Source organism: Pteropus medius, unplaced genomic scaffold, assembly GCF_902729225.1.
Source record: "Pteropus medius unplaced genomic scaffold, Ma_sr-lr_union100, whole genome shotgun sequence".
Lineage (NCBI taxonomy): Eukaryota > Metazoa > Chordata > Mammalia > Chiroptera > Pteropodidae > Pteropus > Pteropus medius.
The window spans coordinates 36,506,293-36,533,038 of record NW_024344378.1 but is presented as its reverse complement, the minus strand read 5'-3'; the positions used below and the strand labels follow the sequence as shown (position 1 = coordinate 36,533,038).

Here is a 26,746-nt window from a genome sequence, read left to right as displayed (position 1 = left end):
TCATTTTTTGGAGGAAATGTCTTAGAAAATGCCTATTTCTCCTTTCCATTTAACAAAACAAACTCTAGCTTTAGGAAATATGCTATCTTTTATATTAATGATAATCAAATTTTGTTGAATACTGTCTTATTATGGTTAGTTTTAGTTCATGCTCTCTCTTCTGTAAGGGAAGTTTATAATATGTGGAATATATTTAATTTTTAAGTTAAGGATAGGAAATATACTTAAATTGTAAGGTAAAGTTAATATTGTGATATCCTTTCAGACCCTGTAGTGTGACAAAATTGCCCCTGAATTACAATGGTCTCTCAAAATGGCTTCTGTTTTTGAGTTTTATATAAAATATCTTGCCATGCAGAGTCCTGGTTTGTTAATACTCTGGTTAAAAGAGTCCAAATTCTCAAAAAGAGTGTACTAGAATATACTACAGTGTATATGTTTCCTAGAAGCATATTTTCATACAGTTGTATGAATAAGAGCCCCAAAATTCTCAGGTACTCGTGGAACACTAGTCCAAATAAAACAACATCTTCTGGTACTTACAGATCTTGTTATTTATTAGCCAAAAAATAAAAAATAAAAACCCACCACTTAGATAATATAAATGGGTTATTAATGGTGGAATTTATTATATAGTGTGTGAATTCTATTTGGGAGTTATAAACACAAACTTCTGGAGACACTTTCTTCCTCTTAAATTTCAGTCGAGAGTGCCATTTTTCTAATTTTGTTTTCCTCAATGAGCCTGCTTCACTTTCCACCAAACTTGTCAGGCCTATCCTGATTCCACACCCATGTTCATATTGTTCCTCTTGGCAGAGCCACCCTTTTCTTGAGTCTCTCCATTGTTCTTTAAAACTAACCTATTTCATCAGGACTTCCACTCCTGCTCCTACCTTGATTACTTTCATTTCCCTCTGACTTCTAAACATTTAATACCCATCCACCTCTTTGGCTCTCAATCATATGTATGCACATATCTTCCTAACTGGGTTATAAGCTCCCAGAGGGCAAGGACCACCCATGCCTGATGTTTCTCCTGATTTCCCTTGGTATCTAGTGCAACATAATTTAAATTGTAAGTGATCAAAAAGCTTTTTGAGTAAACTTTACCTTTATAGTGCTGCGTTTCTGTGGCTATTAGAATAAGTGGAGTTAGTGGAAACTTTCATTTAGTTTTTATTTAAAAGAATGCCAGAGAAGAGATTTTATCATATTGGATCATAAGATATGAAGAAGGAGGGCTAATAAGATGAAATCTTCGGGGGGCGGTGGGGAGATATGGCATACCTGTATTTTCTGTATTTTGTGGTCACAGACTGTGCTCCTAAGCTTAACCTTTGGCCCGAAGTGGAGTATGGATAGATAAAATAATCAACGTGAAATTACTGCGTACTAGCAATTTGTTTACTCTGTTGCACATAAAAGAAAAGAATATCAGTTACCTTAACAAAATAATTTACTGAGTTAGCTGATAAAATGGAAGGCTGGAGAAACTAGGTTTGGGTGTCTCTAGGGAGTCAAGGTAGGGGGAACTGACAGGGTCTCTTCAATGCACTATTGTTGAGAATCAATAAGCTCCATATATATATTAATTAAGATTCAGGGTCCTAGGAGAGAGATCCTACCTGCCTTGCTTGGGTCGGTACCATTCTACATGTCAAGATCAAGGAACCTTGATTTATAGTCCCACCAACTGTCTACCTATAGAGAAGACCCAAAATCCCCCAAAGGAAATTGGATACCATTACAAAAAGGGAGGAAATGAAAACTAGTCTGTTTGTGAAATCACCTTACAGAATACAGAATATAAGAGAAATAGCAGCAGAGAGACATCTAAAGAATAGAGGAAACTATACAAGAAAGGTGTTACCCTGACAGAAAACAAGAAATCACTAAATGGTATTTTCCACCATGTTCTATTGAGACTACATGTATCTTAAACTATGAAACAATTAAAGGTCAGCAGCTGTTAGGAAACTCTTTATAAAAACTTGTCTTTCTAGTCAGGGTTGATACACATGGGAGCTTTGTATTTCAAAGGTTTGCTCTCCCAAATATTTACCAGTGAAATGTCACCCAAGGCAAAGCAAGGAAAAGGTATTTGGTATATGAAGGCACTTCTGTCTACTTAGGTCTGAAAACTGGAAAGGAAGATACTCCTTCTCACCCTTTCACTCTCCTCACTCCAGAAAATACTGGCTTTAATAATGATTCTGCAGGTGGAGCCACGGACCATACCCCGAGTGTGCCAGGCCCCGGGTGCACATCGCAAGCGTGTGGGAGGAGATACCCCACCTTCAGAGATCCAGTTCTTAAGGGGAAACAGCAACATCTGTAGGTCAGGGGTGGAAGTGGGGAATTAAAGAGAGGAAAAAAAAATGATTCTGGTGTTTTGCTTATATAAATGTGTACTTTTCCTAAAGTGCTGTAACTAGAAGATTTAAATGAAAGACAATCTTGCGTGCATTTTTTTTATACCACCTTTTAGTTTCATTAGATATTTGGCTATTGCTATCATATATCATCTAGTTTAGGGAATTAAGATTTTATTTTCTTTAAAGGGATTCTAAACAAGAATTGTAAAGTACTGAATTGTCATGAGAATTATATTGTTTACTTTTACAACAGTAAGTACTGGAGGGAGTAAACTTCTGATGGAAGAATATATACTTGCTTACCTAAAAGGATTTTGATATTTGGAGGTCTGAAGTATTCTGTCAGCTAACACAGTTGTATGGTCTGAGAAACTGAATTTTAGACTCTACGGTTTTGTACACAAATTGTAACATCTTTCAGTTTTCAGTTATTAGATATTAAAATATCAAAAATAAATATTCAGTTATTAAATATTCAATATATTGATTTATGCAAAGGCCTGTGGCAAGTGGTGACATAATTTTGGCCCATGTTCTGAATGGCAAAGTGAGGACATTTACAGAAGCTTAGGTAGATTGATGGGTGTAACTGTGTCTCTCTTAAGGTAGCCAAATGGCTCACTAACTAGGGACATGTATGAATGGGTAAATGATATTTCTACTGTCTTTACTGGTTATCTGATGAAACCACAGCCTAGGGAATGTCTTGGCAACTTTTGTGCAAAGACTCTGTTGAACCTAATTTCAAACTTGACATGGTGAAGAGACATAGGAGGTATGGATTATATGGGAGACCTTGTTGGGGGCAGGGAGGTTAGGCCTCGGGCCTCCAAATCCAGTGCCATATACACTGTTTCAGAATTTAGAAAAAGAAAGAACATTTTCAGACTCTTTTAAAATATCATTGTGATACCAAAAACTAGTAAAAATTTTTTAAAATATAGACAAATCTCACTTATAAATCTAACACTCCCCAAATAGATTGACACAATCAAAATAGTGCATTAACTAAGGAAGATTTAATCCAATAAGTCTAGGATGGTTTAATAGTAATACTACAGATTTCATAGTAGAAAATGCAGATTTTATTATATTAAAAGTTTTGAGGAGAAAATTATAATACATCTCCCTATGCACTGGAAATGCATTTGACAAAATCTAGTAAGCATTCTTTATAATACCCCAAAATAGAAAAATATGAATGCTATCATAAATTTGTGAAATAAATATATCTCACCTCAGGCAGCACCATGGCATTTGAAGACATTCCCACTACAGTTAGGAACTAGACAAAGAGGTACACTCATATTGTTTAACATTATTCTGAGTATCCTGTTCAATGCAAAGGCAAAAGAAGGAAATTAGGAGTATAAGAGTTCAAATAAGGAGGTAAAACTACCACTGTTTGTAGATGATTATATAACTATATCGTATTGTGTGTTGTTATACCCAAGAGAATCATCCAAAGATCTACTGCAAATGAGAGAATGTAGTAAGGTAGTGGGATCCAAAATTAACATGCAGACATCAACAGATGAATCAAAGAAATAATCCCAATTATAATGTTAACAAAAAGTAAAGTATCTAAAGATAAAATGAAAAGAAATGTTGGGGAAAGCATTAAACACTAAACACAAAAGTAGACTTGAACAAATGGAAAGGAACACCATGTTCTTAGATGGAAAGACTCAACGTTATAAAAGTATTTGTTTTCCTTAAATCAATGTATAAATTTAACTCAGTCTTCATGAAAACACCATCAGATTTCTTTCAAAACTAGACAAACTGATTCTGAAGTTCATGTAAGAAATAAATAAACAAAAAGAGCCAAGAAAATACTTAAAATGTGTGCAATGATGGAGAGAGATGGAAAGAACTTAGCTCCACTAGAATTTAAAATATATTTAAAAAATACTTTAAAAAAGACTTTGAATTAAACTAATGTAGTAATGATGAACAAATAGACAGATCAATGGAATACTACAGAAAATCCAGAAATATACCCATATGTGCCCAAGAATTAGCCAGGAATTACAAATGGCTTTCACTTATGAAATGATATATGACGTTCAGAGAATGCTGAGAAATGCTGTACATTAAAACTATAATGAAATACTGTTTTAAAGCTACAAAATGACAAAAATCCAAAATTTTCACAACACACTCCAAATTGCTAGGGATAATATAAATTGATTCAATCCCTTGAAGCCAATTTGGTAATACTGTTTACAGTTACTAATGTACTTACCCTTTGGCTCAGCAATTCCTTTTTGGGTTTTACCTAATAGATATGCATATATGCAAAAAATTTATGTATATATAAGGTTATTCACTGCAGCACTGTTTTGCATTGTCAACCATAGAGGATTGGTTAGAGTTAAGACAAAGCCCTATACTGGAACACAATCAGCAGAAAGAAAAGAATAAAGAAGATCACTATGCATTGATGTGAAGGATCTTCAAGATACTTGTTAAAAAAAAAAGTAAGAAACATACAAATGTATATAACATGCTATTTTTAAAAAACTAGAGGAAATCTATATTTGAGTTACTTATGTATGTACTTATATCCTAGAAGGATGTAGAAGAAACAACATTGGTTACCCATTGAGGATAAGGGAGTTAGGCAGGAATAGGTAGATGAAGACTACATTATATATACATATATTGTCATTTTTTTTCATTTTTGAATCATGTGAATGTTTTGCCTATTCAATAAGTAAATAAGTGTATAGTCATATGATGAGATAATGTATATATATATATATATATATATATATATATATATACATATGTATACATAAACACACACTCATATGAGGAGAGAGAGGGCAAGAATAAGGATGCTCTGATGCTCTCTATATATTGATAGAGAAAAATTTCCAAAGGCGTTAAGAGACTAAAACAAGGTATGGAATGGAATGTACAATATTCTACTTTTTGTCAAAAAAAAGAAAGAAAACTTTTTGCTTGTTTTTGCTTGTATATGCATAAAAAAGCTCTGGAAATTTACTCAGGTTGGTGAATGTTGTGATGTACTGCCAGTTCTCTCCAGACCCCTCCAGAAATGAAAGATTCCTTGCCCCAGCCTCTGAGAGGGCTACTGGCAGATGGCCTTCAGCTGACAGCCCCTGTGGGGATTGATTGCCTCTTCTGTAGAGAATCACCTCACCTAAAGTTATGCCCGCTTCCTGGTTGGTACTCATCCAGTGACTGATCAACATGGGGGTATGAAGGGACAGCTCTCCATTCCCCACTCCAAAGGGTCATCCCAGCTTTAGAAATCTTCTTACTTCACACACATGGTGGCTTGCTTTCTCCCTCTGCTGTCTATTCCCTTTCCTAAGAAGAAAGCACTCCTAATTAATCTTCTTGCTAAAAGTCTGCTTCCTGAGGAACCCAATATGTCATAAGAAACCAAAATCAGTGATTTCCAGTGGCTGGCTAAGGGTGGGAATGTGTCAGTGGAGACAAGGTTGGAAAGAAGACTTTTTACTCTTTACCATCCTAGAATTAAAAAAGCGACATGGATGTATTACTTATTTGAATCATAAATAAACAATTTAAAGTTAATTTGATATGTCAGTGATATGCTTTTCCACGTGTATTTTCTGAGAAACTCTTCTGTGTTTTTATTTAGGAAAATGTGTTTTTAATCCAAAATACAATGCCCCACCACACTCTAAAATGCTTTTCTGTTTGTTTTTGTTTAGGACTTACAGAGAACAACATCCTCGATCTCACCTTACAATGGAAATTAAAAAGTCACCCGATGGCGGATGGGGCTGGGTGATTGTGCTTGTCTCCTTCTTTACTCAGTTTCTGTGTTATGGATCCCCAGTAGCAGTTGGAGTCTTGTATGTAGAATGGCTGGATGCCTTTGGTGAAGGAAAAGGAAAAACAGCCTGGGTTGGATCTCTTGCAAGTGGAGTCGGTTTGCTTGCAAGTAAGTGGATAAACTTATGTTTCCCTTCACTCATGAATCATTTAATTACATTTGTTGCATCATTAACACTGTGTGAGGCATAAGGGGCTGTTTGTTTTTAAAGTATAACACATATTTTCCTGCCTTCATTGAAATTATACAACCATACTTTTACTGTAATAAATCCATATGAAAATACAGGAATTCCATAAGATATTCATTGATTTCTTTATTCGCTTATTTGCTACTATGTGCCAGGCAGTGTGCTAGATGCTGAATATGAAAAGATGAACAGCAAACACATCGTTCCTGCCCTTAAGAGGTTCACAGTCTAGTGAGAGACATTCATACCTCCATGAGTAAGAGTGATACAGGGAGATGAAGGCAGTGATTCAGGTATGTCCGACAAATGCTAGTGACCAGAGGACCAAATGGTATTCAGCAGTCCTATAGGCAGTTCCTATATGATTCATAACTACTACTCTTCAATTCAGATACACCATGATTAAATTACATTTCCTACATTTCTGTCCCTTATTAAGAAAAATTTTACATGGCAAAGGGTAGTCTCATTTTATACTGATGATGCTGTTAAGGATTGTAATATTATATATAAGATATATGTGATGTATTTTGTGTGAACTTTGTATAATGTCTCCAAAAGTAATGTTCTTGATAAATGTTTTCATATAATGTAATAGTGATTCTTATTATCTTTACAGAGAACAGGAGAAGGCTTTTTATTTTCCTTCTAAGGATTAAAATCACATGACACTTCTGTTCCTGGAGTAATAGTTTGAACGCTGCAGCAATATTTAGTGATTATCAGTTTAACTTACTTGGAACTATTTAAGCACGAATGTGCTAAACCAGTGTCCTAGATGGGGGCAATAGCCCTGGAGTCTCTTCCTGTGTGCTATGAACTTGACGTGGTTTGCTGAGCAAATCGCAGTCTCTATTCTTATGGGGAAAATAAGGACATTGAATGTGGCGATTTGTAAGGTATTTTTCATCTCTAAAATGATTTCATGAAAACAAAATGCATTAGCCATTCCTTCTTTTAAATATGTCATCTTTCCTGAATGCCAAAGGAGACTCCTTAAAACAAAACAAAACAAACAAACAAAAACAATTGCTTCCAAACTATGTATTACCTTGTTAAATTAAACCCAAGACTTGATCCTAATAACTATGTACATGACAGGTAGATACTAGGCTTATTGTGGTGATCGCTTTGTAACGTATATAAATGTTGAATCACTATTTTGTATACCTGAAACAAGCATAATCATGTATGTTAACTATAATTAAAAATAAAGTAAAAAAAATAAATTTTTCTAACTTAAAAGAAAAAAGAATTGAAAAACAATGCAGGATCATCTGGCCATGTCAGATAAGGTAACTAAACTTAACCAAACAAATGAAAATAATACTGCCACTATGAGCTCAAAAGGAAAAGCTTGCCCAAAATTTGTTTGAAAGGGCTTTTCAAAATGTGTATTGTTTGTACAGTTGTCAGAGTACAAGTGGATGCCAATTGAGGTATTAATAAAGGGGTTTGAAAGTAACGATTTTGAAAAAATTATCTAATGTGAAGAGGAGATAATATTTTAATGTGTTCCAATTAGTCGCCGTTTCTATTAGCAAATACTGAGTTAAACAGAAATTTAATTACCTTGCTCTCTAGCAAAGATCAAAGGATAATTGAAGTGATATCTCAATTAACACATATTCGGAGTACAAAGCTTCTTTCCACAAAGTCTGCCCAGGTCGGAGTTAAGGGTTCAGGGAAGCTGAGATCTCCTTAAGGATGGAAGAGGCATTGGTGGTCAGAGCTCAGGCTGAGACTCAAAACTGAACTGCAGCTCTATACTTTCTCCTAGTTCACTGTTTCAAGGGCCAGGAGCAGCTCTCTTTACTTGTAGGCTGGATTGGCTGCATAATTTGCAGGCACTAGCACAAAATGAAAATGATAATCTAAGTGGAACTTGTTTAAAAATAATTACGAACTTCAAGACAACAACAGCAGAGCAGTAAGTCAAGCATGTGGCATAGGCTACAAGCCCATGAAGCTGGCTCTGCTTGGGGCTGGAGAGATAGAACATCCCATTGACGTTCAAAGGAGACAATAAGTACAGGAGGGAGCACTGGTCTTCAGTCAGATTCTAACTCATATCTTGACTCTACCACTATTTAGCTGAGGGACCTGTGCAAGTCACTTAACTTCTGTGTTGTCAGCTAGATGAGAAGGTACTTGGACCAGCTAATCAGAGCTTTTGAAGACGTGTGTAGAATAAGGAGACCAAAGGGTTCAAGAATGAGGAAATTGTGGGGAAAAAATGATGGCTGAAGAGGGTGTGTTTATGTGTTTGTGTGTTGCACACGTGCGTGCATACACACGCACATTGGTTGGTGTCCACTGAACATATGTGATGTTGGCCTCCCTTGACCCTTTATAGCATAAATTAAGGGACAAATCCTGAAAACTATGGAAATATAGTATTAACAAGAGGCATCTAGCAGCGTGTAAGCCACATTAACCCTTTACTTTATTGAAAACTGTTCTACAGAGAAATAAACAGATCAATATTACCTTGGAAATAGGAAAAGTATATTTCATGTTGGTTATTCAAATTGTTATTAGTAGTTCTTAACCAGAGGGATAATTAGAATCATCTATAGAAAATTTTCAGCATATAATTGCCTAGATTTGACACTCAGACATTCTTATTCAGTCAGTCTATAATGGAGTCTAGATATGTGAATTTTTTCGAAGAACCAAAAGTGATTTTTATTTGGGAACTAACCACTGGTTTAAGCTCTCTCTATTTAGATTTCAGTCTTATGCTTTTTTGATAATTTTCTGATGTATTATTTGCTTAGACTTATTTCTAAAGGGAACTACCGTAGGTTTCTGCTTGGATGTGGCACTGCTTATGCCATGTAAATGATGAAAAACAAATTATGTCCAATGGCCCTGGTTCTTGTGGGGCTTTGGTGAAAAACACACATAAATGGACATCTTTGCATCCTTTTTAATAAAAGATAATTTATACATATGTGTATACGTATTTATATATGTACAGCTCTTTGATAAAAGCTGGATTTACATATATATATAAAATATATATAGGGGCTCTTAAATTTAGAAGTATGTATGCATTGCTTGAGCTTGTCTAAAAGCCAATTTCCTACCCATCAGTGGGTGGTGTGGGGATGGGGAGTGGCCCCAGGAATCTTCCCTAGATGATTCTGATACAGGAAGACCATATCATATCATATGATAGGTGTCATCTTTGACCGGTTCTGTGGTCTGACCTCTAGAGCTTTAAAACTGAGCAAGGCACAGCAGAATAAATACAATTGCCAAGCAACATACAAGTTCTGTTTTCCATGTACTTTTCTCTTAAGCTCACTAAATGTCCCTTGAGTGCCTGGCTCAATACCAGTGACTTTCACTTATTTGATCTTAGTTGCTCCTCATAACAATGTACTGAAGTAGGCATTATTGTCCTCGAGTTTAGTGACCTCCTCAATCTGAAGCACATTCTCTAAAAAGGAAGTGTCACCCGAGTCCCTGTTTTTCTAACTTATTAAACCTGTTTCTTCATCTTTAAATTGGAGATAATAAAAGTACCTACCTTATATGAATGTTGTGTAGAGTAATTGAAATGGTGCTTGACATATGGTAAGTACTCAACAAATATTAGTGAACTGGAATCACCCACAAATAAAATATTCTCCAAAGCAGTTCCAATCAAATTAGAATCTACAAAAGAAAAGGACCCTTCAGGGTGAAAGACGAAGACATTTCTAGGAGAATGAGCGGAGGCAGAGCTGAAACTTTGCCAAGATTGGGTCTTAAGTATCTAGAATTTAAAGGCACATCCCTGGTCTCTGACAAACCTAGATTTGGACAGTAGCTTAGAGTAGCATATAAGAACTATGAAAAGACATGCAATTCTTAACTTCATAGTCTTCATAATCTTAATTCTTAATTCCTTCTCTTTGAAACTTGAGTAATTGAGGAGAAAATAACTTCTTCCTCTGGCCTGAATCATGTGCTTGTGCAGACGATCCTCTGGATAGGTAAAGCTGAGCATCAAGGATCCTACTGTCTGGATTATGTTTTGTGAACGAGCTCACCATCATTATATCCATCCATAGTCTCCTCCACTCTGTGCTAGAGATGCTTTTAAGGGATTTATAGTCTCAAGGAAGAAACAGAAAAAAATGTTACTGATAATTCAAGATATCACAAATGCCAAGGAGAATAGCAAGGACAAGACAGTCTCTGGAGTTTAATAGAGATAAGCTGTGAGGTGGGCCAGATGGGAGGTTGGGCTTTGTAAGGTGGATGGTCAGGGAGAGAGCAGTCCATGGAGAGTCCTTTTATGCAGAGGCCTGGATGACTGCAGATGACGCATCCGGGTGAAATAAATTTGCCTGGAGAAGGAGAGGTTGTGTTGGAAAGTGTGATGGTCAACTTGGCTAGGCTACATTCTCTAGTTATTTAAACACTAATGTAAGTGTTACTGTGAAGGTATTTTATAGTTGTGCTCAAAGTTCATAATTAATTGACTTTAAGAAAGGAAAATTATCTTAGATAATCTAAGTGGACCTGATTCAATCTGTTGAAAGGCCTTGAGAGCTGAAATGAGCTTTTCCAGAAGGAGAAATTCTGCCTATGCCCTGTAGCCTCAGCCTGTGCCAGGAGTTCTGACCTGCCTTTCCTGAGAGCCTGCACTGTGAGCGTTGCACTTACCCAGCCAGACCCCACAATCGCATAAGCTAATTCCTTGCAATAAATTCCCTAATGTAGGTCTTCTGGTTCTGTTTCTCTGGTTGAAACCTGAATGGTATAGAAGCACTACCATAGCCTATCGTTGTTTTAAAATGAGCTAAAGCACTCTTTGTTTACATGTCACTCTTCAAGCTCAAGGACAGGCCATTTTTCAGACAACAGAGTTGCTGAAACATCAGGGAGATCCTTTGTTTTTCCAAAGGCCCTAAAACTGTTCATGAGTCAGAAAATCTACTCCCAGGTTAATCCAGTGAGTCAGTGTGGCCAACTTGCTTGCTGAATCAGTTGTGACTGCTGGCAGAACTGAATTTGATCTTATCTGTATGATTTTACCCACAAGCACTGTTAACTCTTTCTAGTAGCATGAAATTTCTGCCTCTTAAAAGAATTCTGTTACATTGGCCAGTTCCCAGTGTGCTAGCAGTTCCAGGATTGGTGAGAAGATTGACAGGTTCTGGTTAAACTGTCTGCCGTGTCCATGTAATACCACCAGACCAACCAATAAACAAGGCAGTTGACACTATACAAGAGATTAAGGCTTTGAGTGGGTGTGGCTCCTTAACGCTTTTTTTTCTTTCAGGGATATGATGAGCTTAAAATTCCTGTTCTCAGCAGGAGGAAGGAGTAAAGAACCTACTTTTTAGTTGGGCTCCCTGCATTATAGGTAAAAGGGTAGGACTCTCCCAGGCCCAGTCTGCTCTTTTGAGAAATCTTTGTTCTGCTGCAGGCACACAGCATGGTGACTGTTATATTTTATTTCTCACCGTACCATAAGTCTACTTACATCTGCAGCAGCGGGCCTGGCCATCCTACCATTTTTGGGATTCTCCGAAACTTTTTGAGAGAGAGGGGGCGTGGAAGTGAATTTATTTCCCAAAGGGAATCATTCCTTTTCCAAAGCTATCATATAATAACTACAGGATTGGAAAACCACATTAGGGTTCTGTCCCCTCCACTTAGAAGGTATTTTCACCCCTTTTGTCCTTGTAACCGTACTTCATGGCCCAGCTCAAGGCTCAGTTCCTTGGCACATGGCAATCTCCCTTTTCTGAAATCCCCAAACACATGATCTAGACCTTTCTTTTGGTGCTTATTGCCCATAGACTGAGGTTTTGACATGTGTTTGTTTTGCCTTCTGGTGTAAGTCCTGGATTGTGTGTGGTCTTCTCTTTTCCCTCTTGTATCATGATATGATACTCTACTGCTGTGTGGCTCAATACAGTAGACACTAGCCACTGGTGGCTATGAAATGTGGCTAGTTAGAGTTGAGATATGCTGTAAGTATAACATATACACACTGAATTTCAAAGACAGTACAAAACAAAGGTATATAAAATTCTCATTAATGAGATTGAAATGTTGATAATGTTTTTGATGTAATAGGTTAGATTAAATGTATTATTAAATTTTACCTCTTTTTAATTTTTTTCTAATGTAGCTATTAGAAAGTTTAAGATTCCATATGTGGCTCATACATGTGACTCCTGATATTTCTATTGTTCAGTAGTCCCCCCTTATCTGCGGGGGATGTGTTCCTAGACCCTCAGTAGATACCTGATTGTGGATAGTACCGAACACTATATATACTATGTTCTTTCCTATGCATACATACCTATGATAAAGTTTAATTTGTAAATTAGACACATTAAAGATTAACAACAACTAATAATAAAATAGAGCAATTATAACAACATAGTGTAATAAAAGTTATGTGGATGGCTTTGGGGCCGTTATTAAGTAAATATAAGGGTTACTTGAACATAAGCACTACGATACTGAGACAGTCAATCTGATAACCCAGATGGCTACTAAGTGACTAACTGGCAGAAAGAGGGATGGCGAGATATTTCATTATGCAACTCAGAACGACATTCATTTAAAACTTATGAATTGTTTATCTCTGGAATTGTCCGTTTAATGTTTTCACACCGTGGTTGACTAAGGGTAACTGCAGATAAGCGGAACTACCATAATTGGCAAGAATGTTGGGCTTGGGGTCATTGGATCCTGTCTCTACCACTTACTAATAATGAGGCTATTAACAGACTACATCGTTTCTCCATTTGATGTTTCTTAAACATTTTTTCATTAAAACAGAAAAGTGTACATATTATGAGAGTATAGCCTGATGAATTTTTCACAAACTGAACACATGCATAAAATGAGCACATATACATCAGAAATAGAACATTAGCAGTTCCCCTGGAAGTTGCGCTGTCCTCCCCTCTGGTTATAACTCCGTACTCCCTACCAAAGATAACCACTATTCTAACTGCTAATCATAGATTAGTTTTGCCTTTTTGGGGTATTTTTTATAATTGGAATTACGTAATGTGTACTTTTTTGTATTGGGTGTCCTTCACTCCACAAAATGTTTGTGAGATCCATGTGTTGCTATATGTAGTTGTAGGTCATTTATTCTCATTGCCATACAATAGTTCATTGATGAATAGTCCAGAATTTAATTATACATTCTACTACTGATAAACATCTGGATTTCTAGGTTTTAGCTGCTATGAATAGTTCTACTATGAGCATTTATGTATATAACTTTTGATGTAGCTATTTCTTTTGGGTATGTCTCTTGGTTTCTATTTGGTATATACATAGAAATGGAACTCTGGGTTATACAGTGTGCTGTGTTCAGCTTTAGGAGATAATGCCAGCAGTTTATAAGAGTTCTGATTGTTCCACATCCTTGCTAACACTATTGTCCGCGCTAACACTACAAGGGGGCTACTATTATTAATCCAATTTTCAGATGAAGAAAAAGAGGCACAGAGAGATCTAATAAGAGCTCGAATCTGAAGAAAATCTGACTCCAGAACCCCCATTTCTTAACTATGTGAACTTACTATCTTGAATCTTTAATTTCCTTATCCAAAAAAATGATGATAACAATAGTATCTACCTCTCAGGGCTGCAGTAAGATTAAAATAAAATCAAATTGTTTATGTGAAGTACTCATGTAGTGTCCAGCACACAGTAAATGTTTATTATTGTTGTTGTTATTTTGTGATGGAAAGAATCATTTTAAACTTTCGATGGGGTAGATAATATGATTGTGTAAAGGAGATTACTGTTAAATACGTGAAGGTTTCATTTCTTATATTAGGTCCTGTCTGCAGCCTCTGTGTCTCATCTTTTGGAGCAAGACCTGTGACGATCTTCAGTGGCTTCATGGTGGCCGGAGGCCTAATGTTGAGTGGTTTTGCCCCTAATATCTACTTTCTATATTTTTCCTATGGCATTGTTGTAGGTAAGAAACTTGATTACTATAACTTTTCTAAGTGTCAAGAGTTAATCATCATTTTACCAATGTTGGGTTTTTATTCAGTTAATATAACGAATGAAAATGCTCAGTGATAATTACTTCCAATGGCTACTTCACCAAAAGTTGTTGCTTTAGTAAAATGTCCACCAGTGAATCAAAATATTTGGAAGGATATTTAACAACGCACATTATGTTTTCTCGCAAGGCACAGGAAGGTGTTTCATTTCAGTACTTTTCTCTAAAGCACAAAAAAGAAAAAAAAGAGGGAGGAGCATGAGACTTATATGTGACTGACATCTGTCACTTCTCACCGACTTAGGAAGTGGTCCCTTTCATATTGGACAGTTAAGCAGGGCTGTGTTGAGCTTTTTGTGCTCTAAACATCCTGCTGTTTCACACCATCTGTCACCAGGGCCCCATCTGTCACTAGGGCCCAGTCTGTCACAAAGTCACAGCAAAAGTAAAAAGCAGATTGTAAAGCACATAATAATTATTTTTTTAAAATAAGGCATGAATGAAGAAAATTGTGTGGTGGGAATGATTGATGATGATCTTGGTTACAGGAGAGGAAAAGTAAAGAACTTGGGGCCTGAGAGCACTGACAGTTTGGATTTTGTTTTTCTTGGGGGAGTTGGGGTGGGAGCGGGGAGCAAGAAGGGTTGCTTTCGTGATATACTCAATGTTAAACATCACCAGACTCAGTATTTCAGGAGCTGCTGATAGGGAATTTGAAAAAGACGACTCCAGGTTTCAAAGTTTTTTCTTAGTGTCTGAAAGAACCAGTTTGTTGACTACCAATATTCCTCTCTTTTACTTGAGACTTTTCCGCAATAAGTAATAGAAAAAAATAGCAGCTAATATTCATTGAGCACTTACTATGTGCCAGGCTCTGTGCTATGTGCTTTATCTGATCTTATTTAATTTTCACAATAACCTATTTTATAGAGAGGAAAAGTGAAGCTCAGAGCAGTGAAATTACTAACCAAAGCCACATAGTTAGTAATTGCATCCACTCAGTGTGATACCACATCCTGACTTTTGCATTTTTGTGATTATTTTTAGAGCTTTTAGAAGTCTTAGTGTTTATTTTAAATTTAACTATGTACCTTAATACTACTCAGATCTTGATCTAAATAAGGAGATCACTTTTTAGTTCTTTGAGAGTAGGTAGTATCTGTTTGATATTTTATATTTTCTATAATGCTTAATACAGTTTTGAATCTGTCCTTCAAATATATTCTCACATAAAATTAGAGATAATCATTTTCCATTCTTGTCTAAAATCAATAAAAATAAAAATGTAGATATCTATGTTTATGTGTGAATGAGATTATTCCTTTTAGAACTTAGATTATTTCTTTTAAGACAAAAAGGACAAATTATTCCTTTTAGGACAAAATTCCATTTAGAATTATACTTTTTACATAGAAATTGAATCATTCTGCCATTGCTATGATTTCGGCATTTTCCCCAAACTCTGGACTAACCATTGAAAATTTCTTGGAGTTTTACTTCTACTCATGGTTTCAAGGTTAATTCAAGGAAAGCATTTGTGAGTACATATACAAAGTTGTCACTGACTGAAAAATTGACAAACGGTGATACCATAGCATTTGCATTACCTATAGATAAAAATTAATTTTTTAAAAGAAAACAGCCAACATTGTCTAAGATGTATATACATTTGATTGTGTCAGAAGAATATCTAAGAATATATAGACATAAAAAGACAAAATTAACTCTCACGACTAAATTTCAGAATTTCTGTGGTAGTGGAGAAAGCTTTACTAACTTGTGACGTTGATGTTGATTTGGTTCATGTCATTGGAACCTTTCAATAGCTAACACTGTCCCTCTCCCCTATGAACCCATGATCTTCAGTTAATTAGATAGGATTTGATATTGGTCTTGGTTTATTCTTTTGGCTGCAGATGGTGGTGGTGATGTGGTTACAGGGCTTCCACTGGCTTTCCCCCCTGTGGTGACTTACTCCACTAGCCAAGGAACAGTGTAGGGGGTTCTACAACTAACACGTATGTGTGCTTCTTAAATATGGAGAAATGGCCGTTGGATGTATCCATGGGTTCAACGAAACCACTGTGTGCCAGACCTGGGCCATGAACCCATATATTTCCTGCCCCACTCCATGACCCCACTCTAAGGGGAGACCACTTAAATACTTCAAGTCTCTAGTTAACAATGTCAGCTGATACCCTGTGTCCAACGATGCTCAATACATATCCCGCCTTCCCCAGTGCGTGATTATCTAGCAGAAGCTGGAGTTCTCTTGGGGAAAGATTCAGGATATCATCATTTATCTATTTGTCATAGAGTTTGCTGCAATGCCCCTTTTAGCCTCTTCAGTTAAGGGATTCTGGGTCAGAAAGCAAGCTTAGGTCTGGAGAATGCCTATGACTCTGATTTGGCAGTACGTTTTGAATTCCTGCAACTGGGAGGAAATTGTCAGAGAGACCACTAGGCTTCAAGTCAGGAGACATAAGTTCTGTGAGCTTGAGTAAGCCCCATGATCCCCACAAATGACTCTTCCCTCATCTGCAAAGGCAGGCTTAATAACCTACCTCACATAGGTCTTATGAGGGCTACACAAAGTCAAGCAAAATATAAATAAAAATAAAATAAATAAAAGACTTGAATTGGATTTCAGTTAATTGAAAAAGTATCTCTCACTTTGGTAATTATCGGGGCCCTGTGAGCTACTCTTTGCTAGCAGATTATTAATACTTATTACCATGATTGACTTCTTTGTGGTTTTATTTCATCAATAGGCTCATAGTTTAGGACTCATAGAATATTTGTGGGATAAATAAATGGGATAGTAATGGTCAATGACACCTCCATTCTGTCACCATTTAAAGTGGAGTGTCCAATTATAAAGGAAGTGACAGGAAATTATTACACAGTCTGAACTCATTCTCCTTTCTGTATTATGCGTTCCTTAGAAAAAAACAGATTCAGTCTAATGATAACATTCATAGAGCACCAGTTCTGTGTAGAATTGTATTCTAAGCATTTTCATTTGTCTGGAATGAATTAGATTATCTCTTAAAATAGTGTGGCAGAGGGAAGGAGCAAGCACTAACAGGCAGGCTCTGGGTTTGGACCATGCGGGTTAACCTTATCAGATCCACTGTGTGACTCCAGATAACTTACTTATCTTGTTTTCTCATTTTTAAAACTGAGCATAATAATAGCATCCAACTTACAGGGTTTTGTGGATTGATGAGATAAAGGATGAATATTCACTAGCATAACCATTATTATTATTAGCTTTGTGACCTTGGGAAATTATTCAATCTCTCTGGCTTCTTTATTTATTTTTTTATAAAATGGGACTACTATAAGTTCAGAGACATTGTGACTATTCATGATATAATGTATATAGAGAAGCACATAGGTCCCCACATCACAGTCGCCAATTGTCCCAGTTTGCCCAGGACTAAGGAGTTTTCGAGGATGTGAGATTTCTAATGCTCAAACCAGGAAAGTCCAGGGCAAATATGAATGAGTTGGTCCCCCTCCCCAACACATAGAGTCTGGATTCTGTAGTTTCACACTTATCACTTTTTAAGATTGCCACATTAGAATTCACTGTTGCCAAAATATTTCATTTTCATAAAAATAATACTACAGGGAAAAATTTTTATATTATGAATGTAGAGGCTTGATAGATGTCTGTTCAGTTACACACAAACATACGATAGCAAACATCCATATCCTCGCCACTTAAATTTAACAGTTGTTATTTTACTGTTTGCCTCCTTTTTATTTGCAAAGATATTTCAGACTAGATTAAAGAAGACATCATGACATTTTACTCCTAAATAAGGTAGTGTCATTGTAAGAACATACAAACCTGTAGAAAATTTTATGAGAGTTTATTTGAACCAAACCGAGGACGTGCCCGGAAGCAAGCTCTTAATCAATTGAGAAAATGCTGCTGAGGATGGCAGTTTTGCATTTTTTTTTAATGCATTTGAAGTAAGTCAAAGGAGGGAACATAAGGATCACATGAAACCCATTGGTGGTAGACTAAGGAGGTGGGAGCAAGCAAGCTGGGGCAATCTCTGATTGTTGTTTGAAAAATAAAATAGAGCGATATATACTTCTTTTACTTTGGTGGGTACAAGATAGTTAACCATTAACAGTTACAGTAAATAGGGATGGAATATAGGCAATAAGATCCTGGGTTCCCTTGAGGTTGGTTATACCTCTGAGGGGTCTAGAAAAGAGTATTACTCTGGCATTTTAAAGATGTGTTAACCTAGATGCACAAGAACAATGGACAGGGCTTGCTTAAGGCAAAGATAAACCTTTTATTAAGGAAATTATATGCCTGGGGCATGACTACCCACCATGACCTGCCCAATTAGGAATTTATGATCAGATCACCTTGTGAGATTACTTTCGATCACTGAGCTTGTCATATTTATTACTTAGCCCCTTTTTCGTTCATTTTAGTTTGCATCTTTAAAAGATAAAACTTTATAAGTATACATTTGACTGTGATGTCATGATCTGAGGACAACTGAAGATCTGCCTGCAGGCCTTTGTTTTGCAAACTATGATGTTCAAGCTATGCACTCTAGCGAAATAGCTTGGGACGGCGAAGGGAATTTTGTAAAATTGTTTAGAGGACTTAGAGGAATAACACTCAGCTGAGAGCAGGGACTCAGAAGAGAGACAGAGATATCGAATGGGCACATTTGATTAAATTTTGTGTTTGGCATGTGATTTAACCATTCTCTCTTCATAATGTCTTAAATTTGCATCATTCATTTATGCTTTAAAAAATTGGATTATTTTTTCCACTTGACCCTGACCTTATGGTAGGCGTGGAGTGAAAACAGCCTGCCCAAATGCGTCCATTGGAGCTGCACAACTAACACCGAAGGGATCTAGGAATCCATATTCTGAAGAGTTTTAGCGAGTCAGTAACAGAATATGCTATTGGAATTATTTCTCTTTTTTCCTCTTTTTTGTTTTCTTTGCATTGGAGTAATATAGTCTGTCTTAATTTATGCAATGTCTTCTTATGTTTAGGTCTCGGATGTGGTTTATTATACACTGCAACAGTGACCATTACGTGCGAGTATTTTGACAGCCGCCGAGGTCTTGCACTTGGCCTAATTTCAACAGGTACATGTTCAAAATAAGTACAGCATCATCACTATTTAGCTTTCTAATCAAAGTTAAATTTACCAAGCACAAATATGTTTAACTAACCACGCCCCAGCTACCATTGATCTTGCTCTGTGGTGAACAGCGGTTGATAAACTAATGCCCATGGGCCAAATCAGGTCTACTGCCTGTTTTTGGACAGCTCATTAGCCAAGAATGATTTTCGCATTTTTGTATAGTTTTAAAAAATCAACAGAAGAATATTTCATGGCATGTGAAAATTGAATGACATTCAAATTTCAGTCCATATATAAAATTGATTGGAACACAACAACGCTCATTTGCTGTCCTTCTCTGGCTGCTTTCATGCTAGAGTTGAGCATTTGTGACAGAAACTGTACGGCCCACAATGTCTTAAATATTTACTTTCTAGCCCCTTATAGAAAAAGTTTGTTGACTTCTGGTATTAAAGAGTTCATCAAAGCATGAATGTATCTCTTACTGTTTCAGGTTCCCTGAACATCAATTGATATTTTTCCTTTTTGTGATATTGTATAATTTAGAGATGTATGGAAGCATAATTAGTGCTTTATTTCACTTTTCCCTTTACATTCATGATTTTTAAATTAGGATTTTCTTTTTGAAAATTAAAAATTCTAGTTTCACAGTTTATACAGTTCTATAGGAAAGCTCTGAATTATTCTTCATTGCCCTGAAAGAATTCCCGCATCTTTTTATGCTGTGGCTGCATTCTTGGGGGAAGTAGGCTGAGGAAACTAGTGTCCAAGGTGTAATTTGATTTTGCTGCCCTGTCATATACTTAACACATCATAGGTATTCAATAAATTTTGATTGAATTGATTTAATATGTTCCCTTCTATTTCATGATGCTGAGAGCTAAACTTGATTGGTGAGCAATAGAGAAGGTGTTTATTTTTCTCAATTTAAGGTCAAAATATACAACTTCCAGTACACCAAGAGTATACTTAAGTATCTGATGGTATGGCACTTTTGTTAGAATCTGTAAAAAGAATGGTATTAGGCAAAAATATGAATTAACAGTGAATGGATGCTAATGCGGTACAGAAGTACGTGAAATAGTCATATTTCAATTCTTTCAGTTTGTTTTCTGAAGTGCTTTTTAGCTTTCCAAGTATGTGCCACTTTTAAAAAGATAAGGGAAGGACTAAATTTGTCTATTACTTGTTTTCAGAAATCAGCAAAGAGATACTTACTCTCTTAGTAGCTACACAAAGATATTATTTTAGCTACCATTACATTAAGGTGAGCTATAAATTAACATTTGCATGCAAATTTTTTTTTTTTTTTGGTGGGGGAAATGTTAAAGTGTTAACTTTCAAAATGTTTAGAAAGGGACAACTGTGGTCCCAAAGAAAAATGTTTTTTTATAACTCTAAGAGCCATTTGATTATTTGTCAGAATTTTTAATAAGATGAGTTTTTGCTACAAGCATGGCATCCTGTTAAAGTTATGACATAATTTCGTATAGAACATTTAAAAAGTATGATCAATCTATTTACCTATTTTTTTAAACAGATCTATTTTTCTCTCGTTTTTTACATACCTTTCCCAATGATATTTAAATTTTAAAACACTCAATTTTTAAAAAGTTGAAATCAGAACACTGCAAATTAACTGGGCTGATGTAACTTGCTATTTCAGTGTGTTTAGTGTGATCTGTGCTAAAAACTGAGGAATTTATGGACTTGCATGTATGTGCAAACCAGGCATACTTTGTAATTTAAACACTCTATCAAATTCCACTTTATTCTTTTCATCATTTAGTAATATGAATCATGTATTCTGGTGATTCAGCAACAGATATGAACTATCAAACCATTACAAATATTCTATAAAAATTAAAATATATTCTTCATCTCAAAAAAATAAATAAATAAACATTTGTTTTTCCAAAGGGAATAAATTTATAACACAGAGCCTGGCACGTAATAAGTGCAAAAAATAGTAGTTACATAAGGTATTTGTTACGAATATGGGCTCCAGGAGTCAGACTGATTATGAATCCTACTTATGCCATTTACAGCTTTGTAATCTGTGGCAAATCTCCCAACTTTTCTAGCCCTAGTTTACTTCATGTGTTCTTGGGAATAATAGGACCTACACAATACGATCATTATAAAGATTAAATAAGATCACACAATATAAAGTGCTTAACACAGTGTCTGAACTACAAATGCTAATTCTTAAAATAAATGTTTTATCAGTTTTACTATTATTGTTATCATTATCTATAATATTCTTGCTGTGATGTTCATATGAAGGCACACATGGATGCCATTGTAAAAAAGAAATTTAATTGTGATACCGATCATGCTTGTCCCAAGAGCCCCACATTATAAGAGATTAAGATTGAACAGCTCTCATTTCCTTTTTAGGTTCAAGTGTTGGAGTTTTTATATATGCTGCTCTGCAGAGGCTGCTGATTGAGTTCTATGGACTGGATGGGTGCCTGTTGATTGTGGGTGCTTTAGCTTTAAATATATTAGCCTGTGGCAGTCTGATGAGACCCCTCAAGTCCTCTGCATGCCCTTTGCCTGAAAAAACAGCTGTGGAAAATGTACCAGAAAGATACACCACTTACAATGAAAAAGAAAAGAACCTAGAAGAAAACATAAACATTCTTGAAAAGTGCTGCGGTAGTGAGGAAACATACAAAAGCACTTTAGCCAATGGTGACTGCAAACAAGAAAGTCTCCTTCATAAAATCCCAACAACAATGGCTCACACAAAAGAGGCCGAGACGTATAAAAAGAAAGTCGCAGAACAGACATATTTTTGCAAACAGCTTGCCAAGAGGAAGTGGCAATTGTATAAAAACTACTGTGGAGAAACTGTGGCTCTTTTTAAAAACAAAGTATTTTCAGCACTCTTCATCGCTATCTTTCTTTTTGACATTGGAGGGTTTCCACCTTTATTGCTTATGGAAGATGTAGCAAGAAGTTCAAATGTGAAAGAAGAAGAGCTTATTATGCCTCTTATTTCTATTATTGGAATTATGACAGCAGTTGGTAAACTCCTTTTAGGGATACTGGCTGACTTCAAGTGGATTAATACCTTATATCTTTACATAGTTACCTTACTACTCATGGGCCTGGCCTTGTGTGCAATTCCATTTGCTAAAAGTTATGTCACATTGGCTATACTTTCTGGGATCCTAGGGTTTCTTACTGGTAATTGGTCCATCTTTCCATATGTGACTACGAAGACTGTGGGAATGGAAAAATTAGCCCATGCCTATGGGATATTAATGTTCTTTGCTGGACTTGGAAATAGCCTTGGACCACCAATCGTTGGTAAGATATTTGTCTTAAAGTCAACCCATTTCACTGTTCTTCTCTGTGGCATTTCAAGATATAGAAATTTGGAATGCAATAACAGCACAGGTTTGCACAAAATAAATCGGCATGGAATGTCTTGTGGTAATGATTTACTCAAAATTACTTTGATGTAATTGAAAAAGCCACTTTTCTTGTTCAGGGATTTATGTTTACTCTTTATCTGGGAGAAACCCAAAAAACCTGCTTATTCTTGTCCAAATTTTTGAAAACTTCTCCTCTTGTAATTCCCAGTAGGCCACTTTGGGAGTAGATGGAATAAGTATCCTAATTCTCACTGCATATAAAATTGATGGAATTAGAGTATGGGCTTCATATTCATACTATTTTCTATAAAACTCACTTTTTTCTTACTTTCTTTTCAGGTTGGATTTATGACTGGACCCAGACCTATGACATTGCATTTTATTTTAGTGGCTTCTGGGTCTTGCTGGGAGGTTTTATTCTGCTCCTGACAGCCTTGCCCCACTGGGAAGTATGCAACAAGCAACTCGCCAAGCCAGCCCCAACAACCTTTCTGTACAAAGTTGCCTCTAATGTTTAAAAGAATGTTAGAAGTCAGTAAAAGACTGTTTTTTCACAGCCAAATTTCACTGTGGCGGACTTTGAATGAATTTTTTAAAAAATATCCTATTCTCTATGTAGTCTCTATCTCCTGTATTTTTTTTCTTTGTTTTCTTTTCCCAAGAAGTGGGAGAAGTATTGTGTTTTGCTATTATTCATGAGTCCTTGACATTATAAAAATTTTGGTCAGCTTCAGAAGACTTTCTTCGTGTAAAGAAATAATTTCTCTGCAGACTCCATCAGTTCCCTTGCAAGATATCCAGAGGGGACTCTCCTGTTTTAAAACTGCAAGTAGCATGATGAGACTAGGGACTCAAACCACTAGGGACTAAACCACTCTCTTCTCTATGTTAGACTAGCTGGTAAATAGAAGACTTTGAGCCAGTCAAGAAATTAAAGTGGTTACTAAAATGACATTAAGAATTGCAGTGTAGCAAACTGATCATTTTTTTTTTTTAAAAAAAAGACATTTTCAAATACAGTCACCAGTTTTCATTATTCTGTTTTATTTACCTTGATGAAGCACCTATATGTTTGGTGCCCACTGAGCAGTAGTAGCTGTAGCCTGTCTTCATGGTTGGCCGCTATAACCCTGCTCACTTTTGGTTTGTCAGCATCCATTTAGCTGGTATTTTCCAGGAAGTGCTTATTTTACCTGTTTCCAAATTGGAAATGCATGTTCAAAACATTCCGTTTGGCAAATGGGAAACATCCATTTGCTTTGGGCACAGTGGGGACAAGTTGCAAGTCCTTGCAATATCTTCTTGATTTATTTGCTACTGTCAAATTTTACCAGTATCACATTTTAATTCAAGGGCAGAGCTAAAAGTGCGGGCAAGTAGTGTGCGGTGTGTGTGTGTGTGTGTGTGTGTGTGTGTGATGTTCTGAGTCTGTGTGGGACACAGGAAGAGAAAAAGGCAATAAGAAGTTGATACCTATTAAGAAGAATGTTCTAGGAGAAATCAATGTTTAATAAACTGATATTTTTTTAAAGAAATGTTTTTAAAACTTTGGTTTGCATCAGAATCCTCTATAGATACTTTTTAAAATATGATTGCCTGAGCACCACTCTTAGAGACTTTAATTCTGGAGGTCTAGGCTGTGGGGCAAGGATCTATATTTTTAATGAACTCTTCATGTGATTCTGGTAATACGGCCTGGGTTGAGAATGACTGTTAAAAGACTGGCAACACAGAAACATTTATTCTCTTTAAAAAATAAAAAAAAAGCCAGTAAACCATTGAGGTGATGGGTGTTTATAAATAGTCAAGTGTGGTTCTTTAAATTGGAGGCACTCTTCCTATTGTGCCAAAATTGTCTTTTCATTTCTTTTGAAATATGTAAGATTATTTCATACTTCTATGTTGCCTTTCTTTGAAGGCGCTTGAAGCACTTTATAAGCATGAATTGCCACAACACCTCATTGAGGTGGGTAAATAGTGCTTTTCTATGTAATAAACCTGGAGTATAGGGAATTTCATAACTGAGTTTATCTTATTCAATAACGAAATAATGGGGCTCCAAAGTGCCTTAGACTTCTGCTCCATACTCAATCTTCTGGAAAGTTTTCCGTACCTCATTCTTTAGTAACTGTCAAGGTTAGTAAATAAAATGAGTGACATTAAAAAAAATGTGTTTTGTGTTGAAAGTTCCTTCTTGCCAATATTATATTCAGGAAATCCAATAACCTGAAAAGGTTTAACTTTTATGACTACCCACATTCATCAATGTTGTTAATCGTCCGAATGCATCTTCACTGTGTCTACTAATGTCATCCAATGTGTGCATTATCCATTGTCTAGGGAATGAATGTTCAGATACAATAAAATATTTTTGTTTGTTTTGCATCAGTTTGGTTGCTTTTTCTCTTCTTAGCCAGCTGCCCTACCCACTCCCAAATTATATACAGTGACACTTCACTTGAATGTAAAAACATAAATTACCCAACGTCCCCTTCAAACTGCAGAATTTGATGATTAGATATCAGCATGTTCAAAAGCTATTTGCTAAATTATTTTGACTGTTGCCTTCCAAAAAGGTAATATGTCAGTCCTACAGAATCCTTTTAATGAAAATGGACAAACTCCCCTTCAAGATTCTTAATAATGATCTCGCTAATCTTTAATGGAATTCTTAATATGTTCCAAGCATGTTACATTATTTATCCCTCATAATAGCCCTGTGAGATGGGAATTATGATCCTGATTGTATGGTACAAAATGTAATTATCATGGTATGGATAACGCATGTAAATAATTTCCAAAAGCAAAAAGAGAACAGTTTCTAGTAAACCCTTTGATTTCTAACATGGCTAGGGAATGGGGCCTAGCTGGGAGAGTAGCTACTAAAGTCAATCTTTGTGCATAGAGATGTCACGTTTATGTTAGTAATTATTCACGACTGTCTATTTCCTGGGAATTAGCATTTTAAAAACACGATAATGAAATTAAATTGATTAGAATATAATCTTTCAGGGGTAGGCCCCTAGTGTAGTGGTTAGCACATCTGCTTTACACGCAGAAGGTCCTGGGTTCGCACCCCAGATGGAGCCACGGACCAGGCCCCGGTGGATGCCGTGAGCGTGTGGGAGGGGACACCCCACCTTCAGAGATCCAATTCTTAAGGGGAAACGGCAACATCCATAGGTCAAGGGAGGAAGTGAGGGGGGCGGAATTAAAGAGGGGAAAAAAATTATAAAAAAAGAGAATATAATCTTTCTTTTGTGACTCCATAGATGTTTCTTGACATTCCGAGTACCTGGGACTGAGCTGGAGAAGGGTGTGAAGGGTTTGTTAGGGGCCCTCTTCCCTGACTTTATAGCCTCTTCACACCTCTCAGCCTTGTCTCTCTCTTTCCCTCCCTCTCTCTCTCTGGAAAGCCTCCTAGGAGCCACTTGGTGACTTAATTTTCTCTAGAGTGACCTTGTCATCATCAGGGGAGAAGTTTCAGATACCAACTTGGAAAGGTCCCAGGAGGAATAATTTCAGCACTGGGAGGTTATGACCGAATGGTATGTCAGCCCTGTTTTGCTGGCTGGAAAGTCCCGTGACCTCAGAAAGCCTCAACTTCTAGCAATCAATATAGGATTATCTTAACTCAGGACATTCCAGGAAATAAAGGAAGAGCTCTATTTTTAAGGAAGAATGTCTCATTTTTTCTTTTACTTAGAAGTAGTAGTATATGGAACACATAATATACATAATTTACAATAGCAGTGCCAAACAATTTCTCCTTCATAGATTACAATCTTGGGCCTTTTTCTCTACAGTCAATTGTGTTGGAAAG

General features: G+C 36.2%; 1 protein-coding gene across 2 annotated transcripts in view; it reads left to right on the top strand.

The window, feature by feature from the left end:
* The window catches only part of SLC16A9 (solute carrier family 16 member 9), a 43,860-nt gene extending 18,552 nt beyond the window's left edge, over positions 1-25,308 (top strand). Inside the window, exons 2-6 of one of the 2 annotated variants that reach the window (XM_039871862.1) lie at positions 6,092-6,324; positions 14,223-14,366; positions 19,443-19,538; positions 21,938-22,855; positions 23,263-25,308. In XM_039871862.1, the coding sequence (XP_039727796.1) occupies positions 6,129-6,324; positions 14,223-14,366; positions 19,443-19,538; positions 21,938-22,855; positions 23,263-23,441 (1,533 nt within the window). In that variant the 5' untranslated portion in view covers positions 6,092-6,128 and the 3' untranslated portion in view covers positions 23,442-25,308. The remainder of the gene's footprint in view (positions 1-6,091; positions 6,325-14,222; positions 14,367-19,442; positions 19,539-21,937; positions 22,856-23,262) is intronic. The other variant, XM_039871863.1, reaches the window with a different exon arrangement.
* Positions 25,309-26,746: the final 1,438 nt, after the last annotated feature.